General features: G+C 54.6%; 9 protein-coding genes across 9 annotated transcripts; 4 read left to right on the top strand and 5 right to left on the bottom strand.

Moving 5' to 3' along the window:
* Positions 1–535: 535 nt before the first annotated feature.
* Positions 536–1,024, top strand: SPBR_07946 (uncharacterized protein; the record flags this gene model as incomplete). The annotated part of the gene is made up of 2 exons (XM_040766199.1): positions 536–619; positions 701–1,024. 2 exons carry the CDS (start codon positions 536–538, stop codon positions 1,022–1,024), a joined length of 408 nt encoding a protein of 135 aa, XP_040616178.1.
* Positions 1,025–1,772: 748 nt separating this feature from the next.
* Positions 1,773–3,286, top strand: SPBR_07166 (pre-mRNA-processing factor 39; the record flags this gene model as incomplete). The annotated part of the gene is made up of 3 exons (XM_040765420.1): positions 1,773–1,795; positions 1,836–3,035; positions 3,181–3,286. The coding sequence occupies 3 exons, from the start codon at positions 1,773–1,775 to the stop codon at positions 3,284–3,286; spliced, it is 1,329 nt and encodes a 442-aa protein (XP_040616179.1).
* Positions 3,287–3,912: 626 nt separating this feature from the next.
* SPBR_07138 (uncharacterized protein) lies at positions 3,913–5,463 on the bottom strand (the record flags this gene model as incomplete). Its single annotated transcript, XM_040765392.1, has 1 exon — positions 3,913–5,463. The coding sequence occupies one exon, from the start codon at positions 5,461–5,463 to the stop codon at positions 3,913–3,915; it is 1,551 nt and encodes a 516-aa protein (XP_040616180.1).
* Positions 5,464–6,280: 817 nt separating this feature from the next.
* Positions 6,281–8,529, bottom strand: SPBR_06740 (uncharacterized protein; the record flags this gene model as incomplete). The annotated part of the gene is made up of 2 exons (XM_040764996.1): positions 6,281–8,342; positions 8,417–8,529. The coding sequence occupies 2 exons, from the start codon at positions 8,527–8,529 to the stop codon at positions 6,281–6,283; spliced, it is 2,175 nt and encodes a 724-aa protein (XP_040616181.1).
* A 447-nt stretch (positions 8,530–8,976) lies between these two features.
* On the bottom strand, positions 8,977–10,068 carry SPBR_07513 (short-chain dehydrogenase; the record flags this gene model as incomplete). Its single annotated transcript, XM_040765767.1, has 2 exons — positions 8,977–9,635; positions 9,711–10,068. The coding sequence occupies 2 exons, from the start codon at positions 10,066–10,068 to the stop codon at positions 8,977–8,979; spliced, it is 1,017 nt and encodes a 338-aa protein (XP_040616182.1).
* Positions 10,069–10,916: 848 nt separating this feature from the next.
* On the bottom strand, positions 10,917–11,915 carry SPBR_07593 (uncharacterized protein; the record flags this gene model as incomplete). The annotated part of the gene is made up of 2 exons (XM_040765847.1): positions 10,917–11,057; positions 11,142–11,915. 2 exons carry the CDS (start codon positions 11,913–11,915, stop codon positions 10,917–10,919), a joined length of 915 nt encoding a protein of 304 aa, XP_040616183.1.
* A 5,835-nt stretch (positions 11,916–17,750) lies between these two features.
* On the top strand, positions 17,751–18,179 carry SPBR_07975 (uncharacterized protein; the record flags this gene model as incomplete). The annotated part of the gene is made up of 1 exon (XM_040766226.1): positions 17,751–18,179. One exon carries the CDS (start codon positions 17,751–17,753, stop codon positions 18,177–18,179), a length of 429 nt encoding a protein of 142 aa, XP_040616184.1.
* Positions 18,180–21,572: 3,393 nt separating this feature from the next.
* Positions 21,573–23,452, top strand: SPBR_08970 (uncharacterized protein; the record flags this gene model as incomplete). Its single annotated transcript, XM_040767096.1, has 4 exons — positions 21,573–21,672; positions 21,746–22,380; positions 22,439–23,039; positions 23,121–23,452. 4 exons carry the CDS (start codon positions 21,573–21,575, stop codon positions 23,450–23,452), a joined length of 1,668 nt encoding a protein of 555 aa, XP_040616185.1.
* Positions 23,453–23,678: 226 nt separating this feature from the next.
* SPBR_07425 (ATP synthase mitochondrial F1 complex assembly factor 1) lies at positions 23,679–24,860 on the bottom strand (the record flags this gene model as incomplete). Its single annotated transcript, XM_040765679.1, has 1 exon — positions 23,679–24,860. The coding sequence occupies one exon, from the start codon at positions 24,858–24,860 to the stop codon at positions 23,679–23,681; it is 1,182 nt and encodes a 393-aa protein (XP_040616186.1).
* Positions 24,861–26,050: the final 1,190 nt, after the last annotated feature.

Below are 26,050 nucleotides of genomic sequence, written 5' to 3' on the forward strand. Positions count from 1 at the left end.
GGTGGATACCATGACGCAGCGACCAACGTGGCGAGCGGAAGGTGCAATGGAGCTGCACGTGACGAGACTAAACACGAAGTCATCGTACTAGCCGTTCTGGGCAGTTCAGCAAGCCGGAAGGCACGACCCAGCCTGGTTGGCCCGTGCGTTCAGCATTGTACGAATGCACATGCGCTAAGAAAAGCCAAAGACAGCAAGAACAACAAATCCAATCGTCAGCGCCAAATCTTGCTCGTTCCAGCCTTCTCTGCCTTCTCTGCCTTCTCTGCTTTCTCTGCTTCCTGCACCACCATATTGTCTCTGCTATCGCGAACGCGCACCACGCATAGCCAACGACGACGAAACGTGCAGACGCGCCCGAACGTATCGGCTTACAATTATACGTCCCTTTGCCTCGAATACACGACATTGTATTCTCTCGCCTCCTGCCATCGCTGTTGCTGCTTTCTGCCGGAAGCAAAAGCGTCGCAAACAGATCTGTCTCCCCCTTCACGCCGTCGCAGTCTCCGCCGTCTGAGAACCGGCCATCGCCATCATGTCTGACGCTACGCTGGCTGACTACAACTATGGCGGAACCGACGAGGAGAACGCCGAGATCCGGACGTTGAGCCTGCAGCTGGTACGCGCCGCGCCTGTTTCTCGCGCTTTTGAATGATGCCCCTTGTATTGAGCGTCGACTGACCTTTGTTCGTTGCTGCAGGATGACGACTCGGACAACTTCGAGCTCTGGGAGAAGCTGCTGTACGCGTGCGAGGCCCTTGACGGCGGGCTCAACCGCAACTCGACCCCGCTGGCTATCGAGACGATGCGCAGCACCTACGACCGCATGCTGCGCAAGTTCCCGCTGCTGTTTGGCTACTGGAAAAAGTATGCCGACTTTGAGTTCAACATCTCGGGCCCCGAGGCGGCCGAGATGATTTACGAGCGCGGCTGTGCCAGCATCACCAACTCGGTCGATCTGTGGACGCAGTACTGCACGTTCAAGCTTGAGACGACCCATGAGCCCCAGCCCGTGCGAGAGTAAGTCCCGACAGAGTTGTCATCTCCCCCCGTGTCCCCCCTCCCTCCGCCGCCCCCATTGCGCCCCAATTGTGGTATTTCTCCCCATATCCTTTGTTATCTACCCATAACCAGTAGTTTTCTAGCCCGATTACGGGAAAGAACGAGAGTCGAGAATCACGCGGAGACAGCCACGAGGGAGACTGAGGAGGACGGGGAGAAAGAGACGTGTGGGCGAACGCGTGTGAAGAGAGAGGATGGAGGAGTGCCCGGCGACATGCGCAATGCGCAGCCCGAGAGACAGGCCCCGTGTCTTCGTGCGTCGTGTCAGCGTACCGCATCGTATCAACCCTTCACGGTGAGAATATCCAGTCATGGCCATTCTGAAAAACTCTGAAACCAAAACGTCCTGGTGGATGTGCTCTCTCTCACAAACCACACAAGCATTTATACCGTTCTAGAAGGGCGGCAACGGCTTTTGCAGCTCGTGTGCACAGCCGCTGCCGCCTCTGCTCTCCCGATGCAGACCGCTCGCAGCCCTGCTTGACTTTACCTTTTTTGCTCTGATCGATATATGCCCTGCAACTTTCGGCACCCACCATGCTCTTCGTTCAATCATTTACAACCTCCAACCTGTTTCGGATCAAAAACAATATTTTTGTATTTTTGCTCCCTTCCCTACTCCTCCTCCTCTCCCCTGTTCTTTTCTTCGCTTCTCCTGTCGTCCCTTTGTGCAAAAGCCCCTTTTGGCTTCTCTGCGTCTTGGCGCCCCCATGTGGCGCGTGAGCAGATGTGTGTGAGTATGAACATGGACTGACGCTCTACCTATTGTCTAGGCTTTTTAATCGCGCTGCCGATCAAGTTGGTCTTGACTTCCTGGCGCACCCTTTCTGGGACAAATACCTCGAGTACGAGGAACGGCTGGAGGCAACTGAGAACATCTTCGCCATCCTGAAGCGCCTCATCAAGATCCCTATGCACCAGTATGCACGGTACTATGAGCGCTTTCGCCAGCTGGCGCAGACGCGGCCCATTGCTGAGCTTGCGTCGGAAGAGGTCCTCGCGCGCCTGCGGAAGGATCTCGAGGCCGAGGATCCCCATTACAGCAGCAAGACCGAGCCTGAAATCGAGGCCGTTCTGCGTGCCAAGGCAGACGCCCTCTCCTACGAGACGTTTACAAAGACACAGGAAGAGACGACCAAGCGGTGGGCGTTTGAGTCGGAGATCAAGCGGCCGTACTTCCATGTGACGATGCTCGACCACGCCCAGCTGGCCAACTGGCGCAAGTACCTGGACTTTGAGGAGGCCAGCGGCGACTACGCGCGCATCGTCTTCTTGTACGAGCGTTGTCTAGTGACATGCGCATACTACGACGAATTCTGGTTCCGCTACGCGCGGTGGATGTCGGCACAGCCGGGCAAAGAGGAGGACGTTCGCATTGTGTACCTTCGCGCCGCGACCTTGTTTGTGCCCATCAGCCGGCCGGCCATCCGGCTGCAGTTTGCCTACTTTGAGGAGAGCCGTGGGCGCGTCGACATCGCCCGTGCCGTCCACGAAGCGGTGCTCGAGGTGCTTCCGAGCAGCGTCGAGACCATTGTGTCGCTCGCCAACCTAGAGCGTCGGCAGGTGGGCCTCGAGGCGGCAATCGATGTGTTCAAGAAGACGCTCAGCGAGCCCGACATTGACCTGTTTATCAAGGCGGTGATCGTCGCGGAATGGGCCTTTTTGCTCTGGAAGATCAAGGGATCCGTCGACGACGCACGGACCGTGTTTGTCAAGAATGTCGAGTACTACGCCGACAGCCGGCAGTTCTGGTGGAAGTGGTTCGACTTTGAGCTGGTGCAGCCGACGACGGCAGACACGGCGGCGCAGGCTGCCGAGCGTGTCGACAACGTCATCAAGGAGATGCGGACACGGAGCCGTCTTTCGCAGTCGACCAAGAGGGAGTTCTACGCGGCGTATTTGACGTTCCTCCAGCAAAGAGGTGGCAAGGACTCGATGAAGCAATTTATCGAGATGGATTGCGAGATCTTTGGGTGAGTTCCTTCCGTTTCTTCTCTGACTTGCCTCGGTATGTGTCGATGCATGTCTTTGAACGTGCCGACTGCTAACATACAAAAGGCCGGCATCTGTTCAATCTACCGCGACAAAGAGCAAAGAGACGGGTGACGCTCCGGCCAGCTTAGACGAGGCGACACTCCAGAGGGCCGAGGCCCGGTACCAGAGCTTCTATGAAGTGTACCCGAGCCTGGACCCATTAGCCCAAGGGCCGGCCAGCTTCGACTAATATAAATCGCTGGTATGCAGGTGCCCATTGCACAGTGCTGATATCCCGGTTTGCCAATGTACTATATTTCATCGTTGTGTTACTCCCGCTTCCCCTTCCTATGTCTGTGATCCTGTGTCTACTATATGTTTACCCATTTCTTTTGATTAATTTTCCTTGTATTCCCCGGCGGCGATGCTTTCTGAAAGTACGACATAAAGCAGGGATAACACATGGCGGTTTGTGGAGGCATTTGTCAGATTACCCATTTTGTCAAAAATTGTTTTTTTTTTTCAATTCCCAGCCGCCTCCAATGGTCTCTCCCCAGTCTTTGATGTTTCGATGCCATTTTCGCTCAAGACATGCGTGCGTTCTCCGTCTGCGACATCAGCAATATACTAGATCTCGCGCCACATTTCTCGTCGCTGATCTGATTATGCTTGAATGGCGATGGTTTGATTCGATGTTTGGTAAATTGAAGCTTTAAAATCTAGCAAACGGGGGGGGGGAAAAGTAAAATAAAGCGAGTGAGACTTGGGCTGATTATGAAAATGCGAATCAAAATAAGAACAAAATGCAGGCTGCAAAGATTCACCGTGAAAGATGGCCAACGTTGTTACGATAAAATGTGCTCTCCTTTTCCACGTCTACTTCTTAGACCTTGCCTTGTCCTTCTTTGCCTTGTGCTTGTCGTCCTTTGCCTTTGGCTTCGTCTCCTTGGCCTTGGGCTTGTCTTCCTTCGCCTTGGCCTTTGCTTCCTTGGGTTTGGGTTTCTCCTCCTCGGCCTTTGGCTTCTCTTTTGGTTTTGGTTTTTCCTCCTCCTCCTCTTCTGAGTCACTGTCATCATCGTCGTCGTCGTCGTCGCCTTCTTCTTCTTCAGATTCTTCTTCGTCATCGTCCTCATCTTCGTCATCCTCGTCATCCTCGTCAGACTCGTCTTCTTCAGCAATCGCCTGCTCCTTTTCGATGGCGGAAATCTCCTTGGCGGACAGGTTGCTGTCGACACGAGAGCCGTGCAAGCTGGTAACTGGCGCATCGACATCGGTTGGTTTCCAATCCTTGCTCTTCTCGTCTTTTGCGTCGGTCTTGGCCGTCTTGCCTGCTGCTGCTGCTGCTTTTGCTGTAGATGCTGCTGTGGGCTTTTTTGCCGGAGCCTTTGTCTCCTCCTCATCCTCATCGTCCTCTTCAGAGGACTCTTCCTCGTCATCGTCTTCATCCTCGTCATCCTCTTCGTCTGACGATTCTTCCTCGTCATCCTTGGCCTTCTTGTCCGAATTCTTTGGCGTTGCCGGCTTTGCTGCAGCTGCCGTGGCCGGTGTTGCGTCCTTCGCTTCCTTCTTTTCTTCCTCCTCCTCATCGTCATCGTCGTCGTCGCTGTCCTCCTCATCCGATTCTTCTTCCTCGTCGTCGTCGTCTTCCTCAGCCGCCTTCTTCTTGTCCTTCTTTTCGTCTTCCTTTCCCCCGTCTTCCGTCTTGGTATCGTTGATGGCCTCCTTCTTGTCTTCGGGCTTGCCGCCCTTCCCGTAGACCTTGTCGCGCAAGCTCTGGGAGCGCACCTGCTTCGCCTTGGCTGCTGCCTCGTCGGCAATGCTCCGGATGGGAATGGCCGTCGACTCCCCGGCCTTTGTCGTCGTCTTGGCTGTCGTCGAGGAAGCGGAGGAACCGCTCACGGTGGTGGACGGCGGGGGTGCAGGGCCGGGCGGTGGCGGCGGGGCCGCGGCCGTCGACGCCGGCGTTGACGCTGCGCTCGCCGCCTTGTTGGCAACAGCTGCTGCTGCCGCCGCCTCTGCCACAGCCTTGGCCGCAGGCGGCCGCGTGGCCACGCGCTTCTTCTTCGGTGGCGGGTCCGCCGGCTTCTCGCTGATGGGCGGCTGCGTAAACTCGTCCCAGTAGATCTTGACGTTCATCAGGAGCTCGCGGTACTCGTTCCACTCCTCCACCTCGACAATGTCGCCCAGCACAATGCCCTCTTGCACGAGCGCCGGCAGCTTGCGGGCGCGCCCGCTGGCATCCTTGCCGGCGCGGCGGCCCCAGAGCATGCGCGCCTTTTGGTCGGTGGCGAGGTCGACGGCCTTGAAGGGGATCTTGTTGGCGCGCAGGATGGTCTCCATGCGCGATGTGCCCGTGACGATTTGCATCGACCCGGCCGTCAGGGACGTGAAGATGTAGAGGGCGGGGTCGGTCGAGAAGGTCGTCATGGTGGCGGCGGCGTGGTCCTGCGTGGAGCGTGGACCGGGGCGCAGTGTGGATTGTTTGCTGTTTCCTGTATTTTTGTGCTTTTTGTTTTGTTTCTACCAAAGTTGCCGTCTATCACAACGACTGCTTCGTACCGTAAAAGAGAAGGAGCGCAGGAGGGAAGTTCAGCTGCCTGTCCGTTCTTGCCTGTGCAATGTTGGACAACGTCGGGCGATGGGCCGCGGGGTAAGGAGGGCAGGTGCGTGTTCCAGGTGGGTGCTGGAACAGTCCGGAATAGGGCCAGCCCCTTCCCTCCCCACCGCTATAATACCGTCACGTGGGCTACCACCTCCCGGTGCTGAAACCCCTGAAAATCTGTCTGACGTCGTCGGGCGTTTTAGCGCCAGGCACAGCGGGAGCTCCTCCACTAACAAAAGCGTCAATCTCAGGGTTGTTCGATCTGTCATAGGCAAATATCCTGGGGTCGCGCGCTCTGCAATATAACCACTTCTTTATTTACTAGTTTTATGCGATTAATATTGTTCGTTTTCTGCTGAGAATTCTGGCAGCTCTTATCCAGTAATGGGCTGCCTACTTGCGCATTGTTCTAGGATGCAATGAACCAGCCGTCGTTTCACCAAAACGTCACAGCTTTGATTATCTGCTCGTCGTCATTAAATAAAATCAGGTCTCGCTGGTTTCGAATTTTCGGCGGCATGAGTGGCATTTCCGGCCTCTTGTTTAATATACATAATGATGTCGTGGTGCTGGGCTGTCCTTGCGGTTTGCCCAATGCAAATCGGGCTCGTTGTGATCAGACTCGCAGCGAGGTTGCTTCAGTCAAATACTCGCCATGGGCCAGCCAAACATTTCTTCGACCCAGTTTTCTTCCGTCATGTCAAAAGGTCCCGTCAACGGGGGGTCGACAGGAACCATCATTTCCTCTACCGGCGCATCCGTGATAAGAACGGCGTTGTTGCCGCCCAGGTCACTCGCGTCCTGCTGACAGTGAGAGGCAGCGTCTGCGTGTTTTTGTGGCATATCACCAAGTTCTGCAGCGCCGACGGCGCGCTGCTTCGCAACCACCCACGCCAGCGAATTTCGCATCATGCTGCCGACTCGTCGGAACATGTCGTCGTCGGACTGTTCGCCAGCTTCTTTGCTCGCCTGCTCGGCCTTGACGGCCATCCACTCGAGCATGGTCGACATGTCGACAGCATCTCGCACGGCCTGGCCGTCCCATGCGGGGTCGTTAAAGGTGGCCAGGTGCTTGAGCAGGACGATGCAGCGCACGAGCTGGAACCAAAAGAAGAAGGGGACGCCGACGTAGGTCAGCGGTGGGATCGCCTGGTAGGCATCGAGAAAGGCCTTGATGGCGTACACGGACCGCCACAGGCACTCAATGTGCTCCAGAGCAGGCAGCGACTGGCTGCTTCCCATGGCCCCGCCGACGGTGTGTCCCGACGGTGCGGGCGTCGGGGCCAGTGGAGCCTCGGAGCTGGCGAGGCGTGTCACTTCGTTGAGGAAAAGATCCGCGTAGTGCGAATAGATAAGCAGCATGTCCCGTCGTGGCAGACTGGGAGACAAGGAGCTGCGCAGCTCGTTGAGCTGGCCTTGCAGTACCTTGATGAACAGGTTGGTGGACACGGGCACCGCCGTTGTGGGCGAGGGGGCCATGAAACGGTCGGTCTCGAGCTGCTCGCGGACGAGCGCGGCGCGTTGAATGATGACCTGCAGGCGCACCTGCACGGCGAAATTTGCGTCCGACGGGCTGTCTCCCTTGCTCGCCGCCGCCTCAATCAGCTGTAGACCCTCTTCCATTTGGGTCGTCCAGCGCAGCGCCACCATGCGCCCAAACGACGCCGACACAATGGAACTCAGCACGAAGCAGGCCAGAAACGCGCGCTGGTGCTCCAGGATGCTGGGCAGCAGCATCGGCCGGCCGGTGTCGCCCGATCCAGAATTGCCGTCTCCGGGACGCTCAAATCCGGGCGTCATGATGGCAATAAACTGTGCGTCGGGCGCAGGCGGATGGCGGCTCGCATGTTGCAGGTCGTAAACGAGTGAGATGGCCAGCATGGTCATGCGCGACAGATTGTTGGCCGGCTGCTTGAAGGGATCAGTGCTCCAGGTGACGTAGGTGAGGAGACTCAACAAAACATCGATGCCTGACTGGTTTTCATGCAAGGCACACCGAGTCAGGGTCTGCTTGAGCCGCTCGGCGCGCTCTGCCTTGAGCTTCGTCGACGGCGTGGCGACGGCGACAATGGCCTGCATGAGCAGTGGGCGGTCGCGGCATAGCTGGTCAACGGTCGTATCAGGAGGCAGGACGATGAATGGGAAGTGCGGCAGCAGGTGTGTGCTAAATCGGTCCAGATACCATGCAGCCTCGTTGAGCGAAAGCTCGTACAATGGCGGCTCAGGTGTCGGCGACAGCGGTAGATGGGAGTGCACTTCTGTTTGTGGCTGAGTTGACGGAGGTCGTGGTGGGGGAGGCTGTGGCGGTGGTATTTGCTGTTGTTGTTGTTCTTGTGGTGGTCGAGCTGGCAGGGGCGTATGAAACGGAGTAGGAAGGGGGCCCGGCCCGAGCCCGTCCTCATAAAATGACATGCTCGTCATGCTTGCTGTATCGCTACTTCCTCCTGCACCCTGTCCTGCAAATTCGGTAGTGCCTGCCGTTTCGGACCGGACAGGCATTACGCTACACTTTGGGTCCGCAGGTGTCGATGTATCCCCTGCCAGCCCTGCCTTCTCCATCACCGACTGCAGCATCGTCGTCAACGTGTTGATACGGCCCTCCAGCTTGGCAATCTCCGCCGCCCCAGCGCCGGCCTGGCCGTTCTGTGCCGTGCGCCGGCGCGCCGAGTTGGACGGCTGGCACGGCTTCTTGAGCCGAAGACATCTTGAGGCAGGAGCGATGGCGTTAGTCTCATTAGACGGAAACCACAATAGTAAGGAAAGCACGACGGAGCTCACCTCTCACAAGCGCCGCCATCGGGTCGCGCAATGCAACGGCACTTGGCCTTGAAGCATTGCATGCAGGCCTGGCCATAGTTACCGGCCCCCGCCGTCGGGCCTCGCTTTTCCATGTCCGCCGATGTTTACGGGATCAAGTGACCTCGTGAATAGGAAAAGAACATATGCCGGCTGGCAGTCGACTACAACGGCGATCCATGTCCGACGGGTGAAACGGAACGTTAAATCCTGAAGACGAACGGACTTGGAGTCCGAGTCCTGTTCTAGGGATTGCGTGGGGCTAGCCAAATATAGAAATAAATGGGTCATCGTTCTCAATATAAGTGGGATTCGGCAATGAGGCACTTCGTGTAAGTGAGGCTCTGTAAGAACCGCAAACCTGCTTAAGAAACAGCCCTTTGTATACTCTCGAATAAAAAGTGGAAAGCTTATAATTAATGGGAATATTACCGTCTAGGTACAATGGCAAACTTCTAAATATAATAGACATATAAAAACAGAAATGAAATACAGTTGCAGAATGAATAGAACAAATATTGGCCGTTGGACACCCTTTCTCCTCACAAGTACGGCTTGAGAGTATCCATGGCCTTCTCCCAGACAATAGCCGGCGCATTGCGCTTCTCCAGGTCCGCCATGACCTTCTCCTGGTAGAGCTCCTTCATCTTGTCGTTAACCAAGAACAGCGCACCGCCGCCCGTAGTCTTGTCCATGTTCAACCCTGCACTCTGGCCAGACGCCAACGGAACGCCGCCCTTGGTTCCTTCTTTGCTGCTTGCCCCGCTGTACTTGGCGCTGCTGCCCATGTACAGGACCTTCTCGCCGGCGTCTGCAGGCGACGTTGCCCCCATGCAGAGGGCGAGCGACAGCAGCGGCCAGTACCACGCCATGCCAAACGACTTCTTGAACACACCGGTGTTGACGCCGCCTGGGTAGTGATGGAAGTAGAGGACGCGCGGGTTTTCACGGGCGAGGCGGCCAAAAGAAATGGTCGTGTACGTGGACAGCGAGCGGGACCGCTGAGTCAAGCTGGCGTGCTCGGGCTTGAGCATGTCGAGGTCGTCGAGGAAGATGTCCGCCGTTTCGTTGCCGCAAGCCAGCACGGAGATGACGCGGGGGCTGTTGGTGGACGCTTTAAGCAGCGGCTGCAGCAGGATGGCAAACAGCAAACGGCCGTAGTAGGACAGCATGATGGACAGTTTCTGCTGTTCGTCCGTTTCTGCAGTTGGGCATGAATATTAGTACAACGCACAAGAGCCACAATCATGTGGAATAGAGTCTCGAGACCACTCACTTGACTTGGCACTACCCGCATTGATGAAGCCGGCACTCATGTACAATAGGTCTATGCTCGTCTCTTGCCGCTGGATTTCGTCACAGGCCCTGCGAATGTCTGAGCCCTGCGAGAGTTGGCACTCGATCCAGATCAGGTCGGCTTTGGCATTGCCGCGACGCAGTTCGTCGAGAAAGGCCTTGTGCTTGTCGCCATTACGGCCGAGGACGTAGACGCGAATTTTGAGCTTAGTTGCGACGAGACGTGTGAGAAACGCCTTGCCGATGCCATCAGTGGCACCGCACAAGACCGACACACGAGGCACGGAGTCAACCGTGATGCGGGCGTTGGACGCCTTGACGTCAGCGACGGAGACCATTTCGGTGGGTTGCAGCGGCGAGTTCTGATGTTATCGAGAGATGGAATGGAGAATAAGAAAACAAAGAAACCCAAAAAGCACGAAAAACATGATTTAAATAGATGTTGAGAGAACAACGGCCGATGAGTAGACATCTTAAATGCTGTTCCTTTGCGTCCGTTGGGCATGAGCATTGCTTTGTGCGGAACGGACTCCATGCCGTTCAAGTTGGGGCAGAGTTGGGGCAGGGGTGGACACTTACACAACAGGCGCGGATAGATGTTGGAGCGGACATCAAGTCCGTTTCCGCCATTCCCTAACTTGCCACCACAACTCGCCCGGGCATTCGGCATGTTCGGATGGCATTAGCGGGCTCTGATCCGTTCACTGATATGTCCATAAGAGTAAAAACATCAAGACAAAATTCTCACAAATCGTTTCTCTTTCGCTAGCAAGGGTGAGGCGAACGGTGACGAAGCTGGAAGTGTCTCGAAGCGGGCACATCTTGAAGACAGTATCTGCGGTACGGCATGCAAGGCTGGCTTACTTTCCAGTGCGATTGTGGCGGGCGGTGTGAGAAGATACACTATTTTGTATGTCAGCGCGGGCAACAATGGAGCATGCCGATCTTCAGCCTCGCCAAGCCAGGCGGCTGACAACGATGATGACATCGACAATAATGTCGTACTCAAGTCCTATTACCAAAAATAAGAATGAAATAAGAATGAAATAAAAAATGAAAATAAATAATGAAAACAATTTCAAAGCAAACGGGCCAAATCTATATCGTTTATTGTGTATTCCGAAACTCTACGAACAAAGTCAACGTGATACCTGGTTTCGATTCGAATCGACTCGTCTATACGGCATTACGGTTTCGACGCCTTTTCGAGCAGCTCTTTGCCGTTTTTGGCCTCAGTGACAGCGGAGAAGTCAGGGCGTGGGATTTCGAAGCCCTCGGTCGTGCGGGCGTACGTGATGCCACCGAGACGGCTGACTGGTTTCAGGACCTATTATTGTTAGTAGAGAAGGGCCATCAGACAGAGGGAAACAGCAGAGAAGAGAGGAAGAAGGGCATGGCAGAGGAAACATACCTTGGGATCAATGATGTTTCTCTCCTCGTTGATGGCATCCTCGCGCACCCAGAAGTTGACACCCTCGAGGATGACAAGCGTACCCGCAATGTTGCCGGGCTTGGCCTTGCTTTCAAACTCCCTGAGGTCCACGAGCTTGCACTCGGCCGAGAAAATGGCCTCCTTGACGCGCGGCGCCTTGACCATCGTGGACGGTGCCTGATACAGGCCACTGAGACCCCACTCCGACGTGCCGTAAGGGGCGTTGACGGATGTGGAGTTGGCCGCCTCGACGAAATGCTCCGAGATGATGTTGAGGACGCACTCCTTGCTGCTCACAATGTTGGCCAGAGAGTCTTTGGCCTTGGCAATGCCGCCAACCATGCCGATGGTAAAGATAGGCGGGTCGTGGTTGACCATGTTGGTGTACGAAAATGGTGCAAGATTGGAGGAGGTCCCGTCGGCGGCCAGTGTGCTGAGGAAGCCAATGGGCCGGGGGATGATGGCCGAGATCAGCAGCTTGTAGTTGAACGCGGCCGGGCGGCCGGGCTCGTGCGGGTCAATTTCAACGTGCGTCTTTGCGAGCGACGCGCCGCCGTCGTTGCCGCCCTCGCCCCATTGCCAGCCGGGCGCCGGCGCCTGCGTGTAGTGCCACTCCTCTGACCTGTTCCATGCCGGGCGAGAGGCTTCGACAGCCTTGAAGTCAGGGTGCGGGTTGCGCTTGATTGCGGCCTCATTCGCCGTGCGTTCCGCCAGAGCAGCAGTGGCCGCGCTGGTGTCTGAGGTAGAGCCCATTGTGCGTCGCTGTGCGCGGTGATGTGCGCAAATGAAAGGTGCAGAACGCTGGGCAAAGCGGATTCCAAAACGAGGGCAGAAAAGAGGGCAATTGCGCGAAGACGACAAGACGTGACGGGATAAATGCATATTCGAAATATTGTACCGCTCCAAAACAAAAGGGGGCGAGAAAGAAGGAAAGAGCGATCCGTTGACAATCATGCCTCAACTGCCCCTCATTCTTCCTCTCGGATAAGATGGGAGGCAAAATGTCCATCTGGTCCAGCGCCGTATTTCGTACCTTCCACGGAAACAGCTAACTAATCGCACATCGCACCTTCCTGCCCACTAAGAAGATCATGCCAAGAATTTTCCCAAGCCATGTCTCTGTGCCTCCTTCCACATATATAAAGAGCGTCGCATGGACAGCAAGTGCCACTGGTGCTCCTTCCCCAATCACCAATGCTCCCCAAATCAGCGTTTTGTAGACCAATCGGGATTCCGAATTCCGTACTTTGCACGATACAGGAAAAGCTTCTCCTTTCTACAAAACGCAAGTTTTTGTACCATCAACAACAGGCACACTCCCGGCTGGACAATGACGACAAGAACTCGCTCGCACTCCTGACGGTGGGGCCGGTGACCGTCTCTCAGGTTATACTAGCGATTTGGGCTGCAAGACAAAAATGAGAGCACAAGCCGAACTAGCAAGCCAACAATTATATTCTTGATACAGCGTTCACAGAGACGCTGAGTCGTCCTCGGTGCCGACAAAATACGGCTTCCGTGTCGATAACAGATACAGCGACTTCACAAGTGGACATTGAACCAAGGTGCCTTGTGCGTTGTGCGTTGTGCGTTGTGCCTTGAGGATGAGAACTTGTTGCAGGATGGCAATATCACGTCCCTCGACGAGGAGACTTTGCAAGTTGTCAACAATCTGGGCGTCATCGCAGCCATGGTCACCTCGCATGCTCGACTCTTCCTCGATGGCGCTGCACTGGGCCTTGCCGTGGAGGCATTTGGCCACAAGTACACTTTCGGCCGGGAATCTCAGACCCAGAGGACAACTATAGTTTACAGTCGCGCCTCGAATCTCCCCAAAGACATGAATATCAACTGCACCATATGGACAGGATTCACGTCGAGCCGACGACCCTGTCGGTCCACAGGGCAGTGTGGCAGGACATTGCGGACATGGACACAGCCAAGGCCGATGCGTTGACGATGGAGACGGCGTTGTACGACTTACCTCGAGGGTCAGTTTGACCAAGAACACGGCGCGATTCGATGCATCGTCGCTCTGAGCATGGCGGTGTTGTGCCAAGCGGAGTCGCAACTCAGCCCGACCGCGCTGGGTCCTCGAGCTGGGACCGCATGCACTTGCTAGCAGCCATCACCGCACGCCGCAAGCGCGCTGGACCGGTTTCGTGGACTCAAGCAGGCGAGCCTCTACTTTGGTGACCAGGCGTTCTTCGGCACGTGGTCTCCGCGACGGCGCGACGACATGCATCCTATGCAATGAAAACTGCACAGGCGGGCGGTGGTGAGGTAAGGCGTGGATGGGCGTTGTGCGGTACTTGTTTGCGATATTTTTTCCTTTACAGACAACAAGCCAGAGCTGAGAATCAAAACACCGGACGATGCAATGCAGGCGGTCCTGGTGGCTGGTCGGAAGGCCGTGCATCCCAAGCGGGTCTACAGGAGGCAGGGGAGCGATGGCACCAAATGGGAAGTGCAGAATACGAAATAACAGGAAAAGAAAATGCTGGGGCTTGTAATATCCAGGGGCACATGCTGTCGTACTTGTGCCTTTGATTTCTGATGCAGTCCCCCGAGTTTGTGCCTCCAACGACAAGGTTGTTCTCGTCATTTCCGTCTCACAAAAACATAGTGGTGCCGTGACGGTTGTGCAACGCCGTTTTCGTTGCGCTATTGTCCTTCAATCTCCGGGAGAAGAAAAGAAGAAGAAACAAAAAAGCGGCACCGACTTCAAACATCAAACATTAGCACATATTTGGACCCCGGTTTAACCACGAAACGCTCCCTGGTCAACGCCGTACTACGGCGCGACTTGACCCAGCAAGCAATATCGACGAATAATAGAAAAAGAAAAGACAGTACTGCTCCGTACGACAGAATGGGAGATTTAAGGTAGGAAGTGGAAAAGGACAGCCTTTCTTTTCCGCGGGCGTTTCACCCGCGATGGAGGATTTCAGCTGAGGAAGGCATAATTGTACCACATGTAATGCACCAACATGTCTGGCGAAAGTCTCTGCTTTTCGTTTCGTTTCTTTCTTTCTTTCTTTTTGTTTTTTTGGCATGGAATTGAGTCAATGTTTGAGGGTTGGACTGTTGGAGTTCCCGGTCAGTCAATTATCAGTTCGTTGAATGTCTTGGCTAGAAGCCTTGGCATTTACGGGCCTTTTCGCTGCGGTTGGTGTTTTCACGTGTGGCAGATGCGATCGTGACAAGCCAGGCAAGACAGAGACAAAAGTCCATTAAACTAAAAATACCCGACGAATAAAGAAGAAACAAGGAATCAGAGTTTTCAACGCCCACGGCCTTTCAATCCGTATATTCCTCCGACACTTTTCAGGGTGAGTACGCGCCGTTGGTCCTTTTTGCGCTCTGATGCCGGCTGCCATATTCCAAATCGTTTGTCCAACACGACGAGAACACGATAGGGACACGACATGAGCGCCACGCCTCAGCTTCTCTGCAGCGTTCCGTCGTTTTGTTTCGTGGTTGAGAGCCACCATTGCCAATGCCGTTCTGTCCCTGCATGCCGCTCGGAACCTAGTCCTGCCAGTCTCCCCTTGCTTTTGTACTCCATACTGTGGCAATAGTCCCTTGGGACGGACGATCGTGACGATCTGGATGATCCTGATTCAACGCCCTGCCGAGGTGTTGATTTTTGCTGTACATAGTATTCTAATATCTTACCTTTCTTTTCCTCAATCCCTTCTTCTTTGGATCTCTTGGCGCACCGGCAGACGAAGAGCTAACGCAACCTCACGCCAAACACCGTCAATTCTTTTCCTTTTCCTTCGTACCCTGGCCCAGCAGGGACAGAATCCATGGCCGCGCAGCACCCGTACGAAGACACACCAGTGGGTGCCAGTGGGCCAACGGTGGGGACCAAGAGTCCATACCACCGACCGAGATGAAGGTGGCCAAGTGGGCCTGCCGAGCTTGAAGATACTTGGGGGCACGGTAATACATCCTTTCTCAAACAATTTTAGAGACAGCCCAAGTACTCTACTTGAAAACGTTTTGCAACTGGGCCGGCCAAGTGACCGTTTGCTGACTTTTTCACTTTCTCCCGCTCACACTAGCTTCCCCACCATTTAACAGCGTATACGTCTTCTTCATTTATTGGAGGGCGCACTGGGGCCGCCTGACGTGGCCCTTTACTTGACTTGTGCCTGACTATCTTGGGCCTAAGAGGAGACCACAAACCAGTCGACGGGTGCTAAAACAACCAAGAACAATAGACCAGACGAAATGATTAAGGGACAAGACCAGACGACGGAGATTGCGACGGACTGGGTACAAAAAAAAAAAAAAATCGATGATAAGAAAGTATTCTTAGGTTGTACCGTCGTAGACTATCGAAATTCCACTGTTGACGATCGTGACGATTGTGCCTGTTTGATGCGTTCCTTGTTCAGGGAGGGAGACTACCAAGGGCGACGAGACAGCCAATGCTCAAGAGTCGAGAGAACACGGCAATGCAAAAAGAGACGAACCCAAACAAATGCAAACAAATGCAAACAACCGAAGAACCAAACAACCAACCGCCAAACACCTACCGCAGCCCCCTCTAATATCCATTGCTACCACCTCGCCTCACCAGCAAACGGCTGCAACGCAGTGAAACGGCCAGCATCGTCACGATCGCATACCCCCGTCCCCTGCTGGCCCAGGCCCTCCAGCCTCCAGGACCTGGACTGTGGCCAATGATCGACCTATCGAACCTGTTTTTCTTGGCACACGATTCCAAGCGTGCCAGTCCCCCCCTTCCTTTTGTCCTTTTGACGGGATGTTTCTCTCTCTTTCCCTGCCTCTCGGTCTTTCCCTTTTCTGCAGGAACAGTGGACCCCTGGATCACTAAGCCAATGAGGGTCCTTCACAGGGTGGATACCCCTGGAATTGCCACAACACCCTTGCACACCCATCAACAAACACTGTAATATGATTGGCCTACCCCTGGCTCTTGGGCGGGTTCCTGCCGGCGAACTTTCGTGGCGCGCCTTCAAGACTTACTCATATTTGGACGGGCTCACTCCGTCAGCACCAGGAAAAAGTCATCTTTTGTCTTTTGTTTGCATTCTCACCCCAAGGCGGTGGCCCCAGGCCCTTTGCTTTCGTGGCACCGCAGTGGCGTTTTTCTTGCGCAACAGGGGATGAAAGGCTCTTTCCATGTCCCCCCCCCTCTTTTCCGCTCGCTCTTTCCATCCATGTTCTCTTGCGCAACCCTTGCTCCTTCTCAATCTGCACTCTCTTCAGTTTCCTCTTTCTCATTTGCTCTTTCCTGTCCATTGCGCCCGTGTCCCACCTTCCAGCAGAAAGAAAGAGAAGGGGCATGCGAAAACCGCGGCGAGAATTAATTAATGCCTCTGCCTCATGGCAGCCTGCCTGCATTGTGCATAAGGTCCGTAATCCGTACACTCTTCCTCGTCTGCAGAATGCAGACGCATCTTGGATATTGCCGGCACGGGTCTATGCTGTGTAAACGACTGGTATGAGAGCGTGGGATGTTTGGTCATGCCAGTCAGGCCTTGCGTGACTTCCTTTTTCAACTTGGACCGTGCCATGCTCTTTTGAGGTCATGGTCTTCCCTGCTCTTGCCAATGTCATGGCCCAGGCGCGTCGGTCCCACAATCGTCCCCTACTTCCCTCTCATAATCTGCGTTCCAGGGGGGAAAGAACAGGCCTCTGCCCCCCTAATCTGCCCCAATCTGCCCAAATCGGTGCTCCTCAATATAGAAAAGGAGAAAATCGTCTCCCTGCCCCCTTTTACTCTTGTCTCCCTCTCCTTCTCTCCCCTTCTTCTTCTCTCTCCTTTCTTCTTCACCATCACTGTCCGATATCACATTCGTTTCTTCGACATCTGTCGCTGCCTTCACTTTTCGTCAAGTCTCTTTCGATTCTTCGACTGCCACTCCTTTTTTGATTTTTTAATCAACCACTCTCTTTTTGATAACCACAGCACTCTTTCGGACAATCTCTCTCACAACCGTATCTTCGTGCATCTGCCGTATTTCGAAAATACACAAACACAACGTCACGACTTCAGTAGGTAAGTGCTTTTAATGAGTTGTTCTTGCGCTGTGTTTGGAGACAAGACGAGGAAAGGAGCAAACGAGAGAGAGACAACAATTATGAGAAAAGGGACAAGAAACGAACGGCGCATGTCATACGTCTCCCTCGCGACGCCTATTTACCAAACTGTTTTCCCGTCCCCCCTCGCCAGCATCTTAAAGAGGTCTCCCTGGCGTCACGACTACCAACGATGGCATTCCAACCCCAGACGCGTCGTCTGTTCATGAGGAAGAGCGCCCTGTCAACAAAATGCTCTGCTCATGAAACGACGTGTCTGGCAGACAGACGACGTTGGACTATTTTGTTGTCGCCATGCCCGCTTGTTTCTGTTTCGTTTCTTTCCATTTTGGTTTCCTTTCTCTCGTTTCGTTTCGTCGCGTCGCCATCCTACCAAACAAAACAAAACAACAACGGCAGCCCTGAAAATGAAGTGTCGCGACTGACCAGAATTCAGAATCGTACATCTCAACTTGTCACAATTGACCAAATAAACACAAACACCCGCCTCTCACAACAACTACCGCCAAAATGTTCGCCTCCTTCTACCTGACCGTCCTGGCCTTCGTGGTCTCGCTCGTCGCCGCCACCACCGCTGCCACTGGCACCACCACCTCCACCATCTCCCGGACCCAGACCATCACCATCACCCGCTGCAACCCCTCGGTCACCAACTGCCCGGCCCACCGCCACAACACGACCACCTCCAGCTCCACCCACTGGCCCGTCAGCAACACGAGCACCGTCGCCTGGCCCACCTCGTACCACAACAAGACCACCTCCCACCACGCCACGGCCACCACCGGCGCCGCTTCCACCGTCGTCGTCGTGCCCAGCTCCGTCGTCGTTGCGCCTACCAGCTCGCCCTCCACCGCCACCACCTCCGGTGCCCAGGGCCTGTTCATCCAGAGCGGCCTGCTGCTTGGTGGTCTGGCTGCTGCTGTTGCCATCCTGGCATAGGCGCATTTCCGGAAACTCTGGATCAGAATGTGTTTGGGGGATGGTGACAACACTTGACGATGTTACGGCGAAACGGAGGGGATTAGCGGGGGGGATGCGCCATGGATGGGTTTCTAAACTTTGACAAATCACCAACAACTACACGCCAACACAGCACAGCATGACGAGTGACTAATCGGTATCGTTTTGAATCGCGACACCATCTCGATACAAAGCGGAAACGACGAACGACGGTCGAATGGCTTGCTCTGGAGGCATATTCTATCTCGTTTTTAAGAGTGCACGGTACGAGCGATGGCGCCGGGCCTGGGGACATACGTACGACGACTGTTGCGCGTATTCACATCAACTCGGCATCCGGATCTGCTGCCTTGCATTTTTAGAGACTTCCTCTTATTTTCTTCTTTTTTCGCATTTCAGACGTTGTTACTTCTCTCTCACGATATCTGATTCTGATTTCCACCATTTTCCTTGGGTTTTTTTTTCCCTTTGTCCCCTTTACAACTGATGTTCTCTGTCCATTCTTCGCGACGTGTTGCAACTACCCTACCTTGCATTCTCGGCTGCTGGATTGGCCTGACGGAATACCCTTCCCTCCTTTTTCGCTCGAACAAGACAAGATTCCCCAAGCGATGTGTCCGATGGGTGATAGGTGGCAGGCAGACAAAGAAACGAAGACAAATTCAACCAGAGAATCGCGCAAATCACCTTACTTAATGTGTTTAATTCTTTAATACTTTAATTGAGCTGTTTGTGTGATTCTCATCGTCTTCCAACATTCTTTTACGACAACGGCACAGCACTCATCGCATCCTTCATTCTCCCAAAAGTCGGCGACAAAGGCTTTTTTTTCATTATTCACTTCTTGTTTTTTGGAGGAACTTTCGTCGTCGGCCGTGAAGGGGGAAGGGCGAAAGGCATATAACAAAAAACCATTCTTCACGTTTTCTCTTTTGGCTTTCCTCGAGGCGAAACACCATGTCGGTCCTGTGGGCCGCTCGTCTTGTCCTCCGGAAGCCAACCTTTTTACCATTTATACCTCTTTTTCTTTTCTCTTCACTTCCACCTTTTTGTTTTCTTTCTTGACTACTTCGGTGTGTCCTTTTTGGCGCGCATGGTGCTCAGCGAAATTCATACAATTAACACCATCTAGATACAACGATTTAGAAGAAAAGAACATATGATCCAAGGGGTGTTTTCTTTTTCTTTTTTTTTGTCTTACGGTAGCAGAAATGGGAATGACTACGAAAAATAATCGCTGCGGTCCAAGCAGACCCAACATGCAAAGTGAAAACAGTACAAGCGTCCCACATGGCAAATGGTTTATCCTGTGAAATGATGTACGAGAAAGAAACTTCCACGCTCAAGGCTCCCTTGCCGGGCAGCTGCAATCTAATCGAGATGGCGGTTACCCGGTAGAGCTTCCTTTCTTGTGACGTCCGTCCGTCCTGATTCCAACATCGTTTTTGAACGATATCCACCATCTACGCTTCGTCGTTGTCCGAGAGACCAACGCTCTGGCTGGTCTGGCCGGCGGCGATCTGGTCCAGGCCAATGTTGGTGTTGAGCTTCTTCGTCTCAGCTGCGATCTTGTTGGAAAAGACGAAATAGTGCCTATTTATCAGGTCGTAAAGGCAGACTCTCAGCACATTCTAGGCGTCGGCGTAACAAGCGATGGCACAGAATACCATCTTCGTTGACGTCGGCAAACAAATGGCCAAAATTATGGAAGCGTGAGCGGAGTGTCGAGATGGTTTTGGGGCTTTGATGCCTTTGCTATCCTGAATTTCGGTATTATTTTCGTCAATTTTCGTCACGATAGTCGATGCTGGACAGGTGCAGCAACGCATGCCAAGCGCCGACTCCGGTAGCTGCTTCCCGGCTCCGTTGGAAGCTCATGGCCACTACGAGTTTACTGTAGGCTGTTAGATGCTGTTCCTTTCAAAGGAAGGAGCTGGCGGTCGTAAAAAGTAGAAAGAGCGACCCGTTTCCGCCTTCTTTCTTCCTGTTTTTCTTCTTCTTCCCTCTTTCCTCATTCTGCCGAACCTTCTACATTGGTTTACCCCATCGTCCTTGCCTCGTTGAGCGGTCAAATGTCCGTGGCGCCTTCTTCTTCGAGTTGCCCCCTAGGATCATATCCAAAACATCCTACGCCACATTTGAAAAGCTTCAAAAGCAGAATCTTCCAAACACATTTCCAAGCCCCACGCCCGGACCGACAATCTCAAAGAAGAGCATAGCATGACCCGCCCATTTACTATGCCCCATGACATTCGTATCCGCAACTTCATTGACCGCCGAATAGAAATCAAGCTACCAAGGATACAGCAGATCATCCGGCGAGGATCATTTTGGCCATCACCAGGTTTCGTGTTTCTGGATCTTCACCGCCTACCATGGTTGTCGTTGTCAATCTATATCCGTCTAACATTCCCGGTGCTCCAAAGCTGGTCTCTGAGCAAAGACCTGCCGAAATTCGAGACGCGCAGGCGTGAGCAAGCGAGCCTCGGCCGGCCATAATGGCCAAGAGTGCGGAGCCAGCCAATGCAGTCCATCGCCCCAGGCTTATTCCGCAGGACGCTCTCCCCGCACAAATGGTCCCATACTACCTTGCGCTTATCGAATTTACAACGTCAGACCACACACGCTAGGTCCAATGAGGAGACTGCGGCCCGGCGAGTTCAAACGAGTCCAGACGAGACCTGCGTATTCCGAATGATGGCTCCACGCCAAAGAAGCATTCTCTCTGCAGAAAAAGTATACCAGCGTCCGGATAAGTCAGGATGGGAATCGAGACCGGCTGCGATATGTGCATTGAACCCTGCAAGACATGGTAAAGCCAAAAACACAAATCACGTTTGGGATCGGCGCTTGTTATCGCGTTCCCGTGATGTCCGCGGATAGCCGAACAAGAGCCCACCACCTCGGAAAAGACGCGCGGAAAGGTCTGTACCAAGCCAAGAAGTACAACCAAGGTGTCAGAACAAGACGCCAGAAAAGGATCAACAAGCATAAGGCTTCGCCCGCAAGATAAAAAACGAGGGGGGAGACCAAGGGCTAGGCCCAAAACGCGACGCTGGAGTGCAGCTGGACTGCACCCCCGAAGATACCCACGATATTGCTGGATTATGGAGTACTGCGGAGAGACAATGGTTCTCCGAAATATGCGGCCATTGCCAAGAGTATTTTTGGTCCCTTTGGTCCCTTTGTATTTCCTCTGTACCTCTTTATTTTGTGTTTGCTTTCAACGTTCTTCATCTCTTTTCCTTCCCCACATCCTGTGCTCTCATCCGACCATTTCTGTGTTACCGCTCCACTTGCATTTGTTGCAAAATCCAAAGCCATATATATTAGCAGCTTTTGCGGTAACTTTCTGCAGTTCTCATCGTCACAATGCCGTTTGAGTCGCCGTTCACACCACTCACCATCCCAGAGGTCGACCTCTGGTCGCTGCTCTTTGAACGCAAGTCGAAGCCGTTTTCCGACAGCAAAGGTACAACAGTCTTTTCCCTGTGGTCCTTGCTAAGCCCCCTGCTCTGCCCTCCGCCAGCTAATACCACGCGCAGAGATTTTCACCGATAGCGAGACCGGCCGCAGCTATACATTTGGCGACCTGCGCAGCACCTCCCTCGACTTCGGCAAGGGCCTTCAATCGCTATGGAATTGGAAGCGCGGTGACGTCCTGGCGTTTTACACGCCAAACGACATCGACACGCCACCAGCAATGCTCGGCCTGCTGTGGGCCGGCGGCATCTGCTCGCCCGCCAACCCACTGTACACCGAGCACGAACTGACCTTCCAGTTGCGCGATTCGGGTGCCGTGGCTGTCATCACCCAGCTGCCGTTTCTCGAGACCGCCCGGCGCGCCGCCAGGGCTGTCGGCATCCCTGAGGACCGCATTATCCTGCTCGGCGACGCACACGACCCGTCGGGCCGCTTCCGCCACTTCAGTGCCATTCGAAACCCGTCTTTCAAGGGCCGCGCAACGGCCGAGCCTGTTGATGTGCACAAAGACCTGGCGTTCTTGGTCTACAGCTCCGGCACCACTGGCCTGCCAAAGGGCGTGTGTCTGACGCACTACAACGTCGTTGCGAATGTGCTCCAGATGTCATCTATGGACGGCCTGATTTTCCATCCCTTCGGTGGTGCCGATGGCAAGGGCGACAAGGGTCTCGGCATCACGCCGTTCTTCCACATTTACGTACGTTGCGTGCCGGGAAAAGGGTGCTCTCTACTCAAACCTGCTAACGTTCAGCTAGGGCCTCACTTGCTGCATCCTCGTCTTTATCAACACTGGCTGGGAGCTCATCAGCATGCCCCGTTTCGACCTTGAGCGCGCGTGCCAGCTCATTGAGAAATACAAGATCAGCTTTGCCTACGTCCCGCCGCCCGTGATTCTCGCCTTCTCCAAGCACCCGGTCGTCGACAAGTACGACCTGACATCGATGCGCATGTTTCACAGCGGTGCGGCGCCGCTGACGCCTGAGCTCGCAACAGCGCTGTGGGACCGACTCAAGATTCCTGTCAAGCAGGGCTACGGTCTGTCCGAGACGTCGCCTGTCGCGATGATGCAGCTGCCACACGAGTGGGGCAAGTTCATGGGTTCGGTGGGCCGATTGCTGCCGAACATGCAGGCACGGCTCGTCGACCCGGACGAGGGCACGGATGTGGCGGAGCTGGGTAAGCCCGGTGAGTTGTGGCTCAAGGGCCCGAACATCTTCCAGGGCTACCTGAACCTGCCCGACAACACAAAGGCGACAATGTCAGCGGACGGCTACTTTAAAACCGGCGACATTTTCATTGCCGACAAGCACGGCAACTTTACCTGCGTCGACCGTCTCAAGGAGTTGATCAAGTACAGTACGTTGCGCCCCATTGGACATTCCTCTGATTGTCCTTGCATGTTCCTGACGATTCCGCCTTTTGACTAACATCTTGCAGAGGGTTTCCAGGTGCCGCCAGCCGAGCTCGAGGGCATCCTTCTGGGCCACAAGGACATTGCGGACGCGGGTGTGATTGGCGTGGAGGACAAGGCGCAGGCGACCGAGGTGCCGCGGGCGTACGTTGTGATGAAGCCCGGCCTGCCCACGGACGCAGCCAAGGCCAAGGAGATTGTCGACTGGTTGGCGTCGCTGACAGCGCCACACAAGAAGCTGCGCGGCGGCGTGCACTTTGTCAAGGAGATTCCCAAGTCACCCAGCGGCAAGATTCTGCGGCGGGTACTACGCGACCAGGTACGGCAGGCCGACAAGGCCGGAGCGTCGAAGCTGTAGACAAACAGGGTGCTATTAAATACAAGAGGGCGGAGAGCAGAAGGTATAGTACATGGGGACGTTTCTTTGTCTCGTTGTTGTTGGATACTATCTATATTCTATACAAATGCGTGCCGTCTGTGCGTTTTCCATTACAGCACCAAGGTCGCTTTTCGACGTTCGTCGTATCATACACCATCCTATCCATGTGGTGTCTCGTGGGATCCCGGTCTGTATCCCGGTACACTCATGCCAGCTTCTCCACCTCCTCCATCAGCCGCTCAATGCTAAACTGCGGGTCGCCGGCGGCAAACCACTGCAACAGCAGACGGCGCGCACGCGCACCCTCGTCGAGCGCGCTGTTCTGGTCCTGGGAGCCGGGCGTGCCGGGGATGGCCCAGGCGCCATAGAAGCGCTGCAGGCACATGACCAGCCACTGCGCGTGGTCGGCCGTCACGCCGCGGCCGTCCGCCACCTGGCCCTGCATCAGCACGACGCCGCAGTCGGCCGCAAGGTCCGTGTAGTGCGTCACCGTCGTGTGTGGCGCCGCAAACTCGCCGCGCACCTTGTACTCGGCCAGCTGCGTAAACAGCACGGTGCTCGACGGCGCCGTGGCCGGCCCGCCCTGCGTGTCAAACGTCCACTGCAAAAAGTGAATCTCGGCGCCCTGCTCCGGGTGCGGCACGGGCAGCACAAACTGCGGGCGTGCGCGTGCGGCCGCCTCCATGGCCGCATATGTCTGGGCGGGGATGACGGCGCACAGCGACAGCGGGTCGTTGGCGAAGCGGAGGCGCCAGACGGCCGACAGTTCCTCGACGGGCAGCGTGCGCACTTTGTCGAGGTCGAGCAGCGATGCGAGGGGGCGGACGCCGCGGGGTGTTGACGCGGCGGAAGCGGCCGAGGCGGTAGGCGACGCAGCAGTCGTGGACGCAGAGCTCGCTGTCGACGCTCCGGAGGATGCTGACTCGGATGCCGGTGTCGACGGCCGTGACGATTCTGCCGAGGCCGGCTCGGACGTGGAGAGTGTGGGTGTGTCGGCGGCCACATTGGCCCCCTCGGGAACAACAGCATCGCGCCGCCGCAGTGCCTCGATCTTGTCCATGTAGGCCGCGCGCAGCTGGTCAATGTCGGCCACGCCCTCTTTCTGCGCCTTGCTCTCGAGCCGGCTGCGGTACCGCTCAACCACGTCATTGGCGGGCGAGGGGGTGCGTGGTGAAGGGGAGGCGGCGGGAGAAGAGGACTCTGTCGAGTAGAGGCGCTGCAACGTCGGCGTCCGGTGGCGGGCGTTGGATGCTGTGACGGCGGCGGCGCAGCAGGCGACACGTCCACAGACGAGGAGTGACGGGCGCAAAGGGCGCAGAGGGCGCATTGAAGCGCTCTGCAGGCGGCTGGCCGACAAAACGACCGTTCTCGCTGTTCCGGACGCCATGGTTGTGTCGTTATGCAGTGTGCGGCGTGGCGAGGTGTGTCTGAAAGTGGAGGGTACCGAGCTTCTTCAAAGTGAGGTCAGCAATCGGTAGCGTCCAATTTTTTTACGTGCGCAACAGCCGTTTGCAGCCGTGTCAATCGGTGTCACGTGCATTGCATCAAGATCAACGACTGTTCATCATTACGGAACACAGAGCAACGGCAATGTTTTATAAGCAATAAAATTATGCATTTCCAGGTATAATTATTCTATGAACGTTTTGTACAGTTTATACAACAATTTTACAGATGTCGGAGCAATGTCACTCTGTGAAACAAGTGGCAAGTAGTGGCTGCATGGTCACAAAATCAAAGTCTCGTCATATCATTTGAATCAAGCTGCATCCTAAAAGTAACGAGCCTCGTTTCAACCTTCAAATACATTCCGTGCAGAAAGGTGCAAAGGTTAGGTAGCAAAGAGGGAAAGGGCGAAAATGGACGAGGAACAACAACTGGAATAAACAACACTGAGGAAAGAGCGACGTTTCGGGCAGAGCCGTCCCGTCATCGTAAGAGGCAAGCACGATCGACGCTGCCCCATACAATCAAAAGTGGCAATTGTCCAGACTCGAGCAGCCTCTGGAAAGTGTCAACAAAGCTCTCAGAGACCTCACTTTGTGTCCAAATCCAAGTGGAGCAACACTTGGCACAGTTCGTTTGGCTCCTTTCATACGTCGTGCGCTGGAGTTTTGAACGGCGTTCGGAATTTTCACACCGAAGCCTTGAGGTTAATCAAAGGAATATTATACTTTACGAACAACCCCAGGCAAGGAAAAAAAGAGGCCATTGTTCTTTCCTGCGTTCCTTTTTCCCGCATTCTACAGAATTACAAGACCGAACTTCACGTGTCAAAAGCCGGGGAGTCTCTGTCCTATTACCGAAGTCATGTTTCGCAGGACCAGTTTATGACGCAAAACCCGTGCACGGTACGGAGAAAGAAGCAGGAAAGGAAAAGAAAAAAAATATCCGTATGGGGCGCAAAACGAGTGCATATATTCACTTCTCTCCTTGCCCACTGTTCTGAAATTCTGTGAGAAAAAAAAAAAAAATAGATTATTTGTCTGCCTAGCCTTCGCTAGTTGCATTACATTCGTCCCCATCCAGAGCGTCTAGGTCTAAGGTGCTCCCGGTAGATTACAGTTTCCCCCTGTC

Source organism: Sporothrix brasiliensis (assembly GCF_000820605.1).
Source record: "Sporothrix brasiliensis 5110 chromosome Unknown Cont20, whole genome shotgun sequence".
NCBI classification, from domain to species: Eukaryota; Fungi; Ascomycota; class Sordariomycetes; order Ophiostomatales; family Ophiostomataceae; genus Sporothrix; species Sporothrix brasiliensis.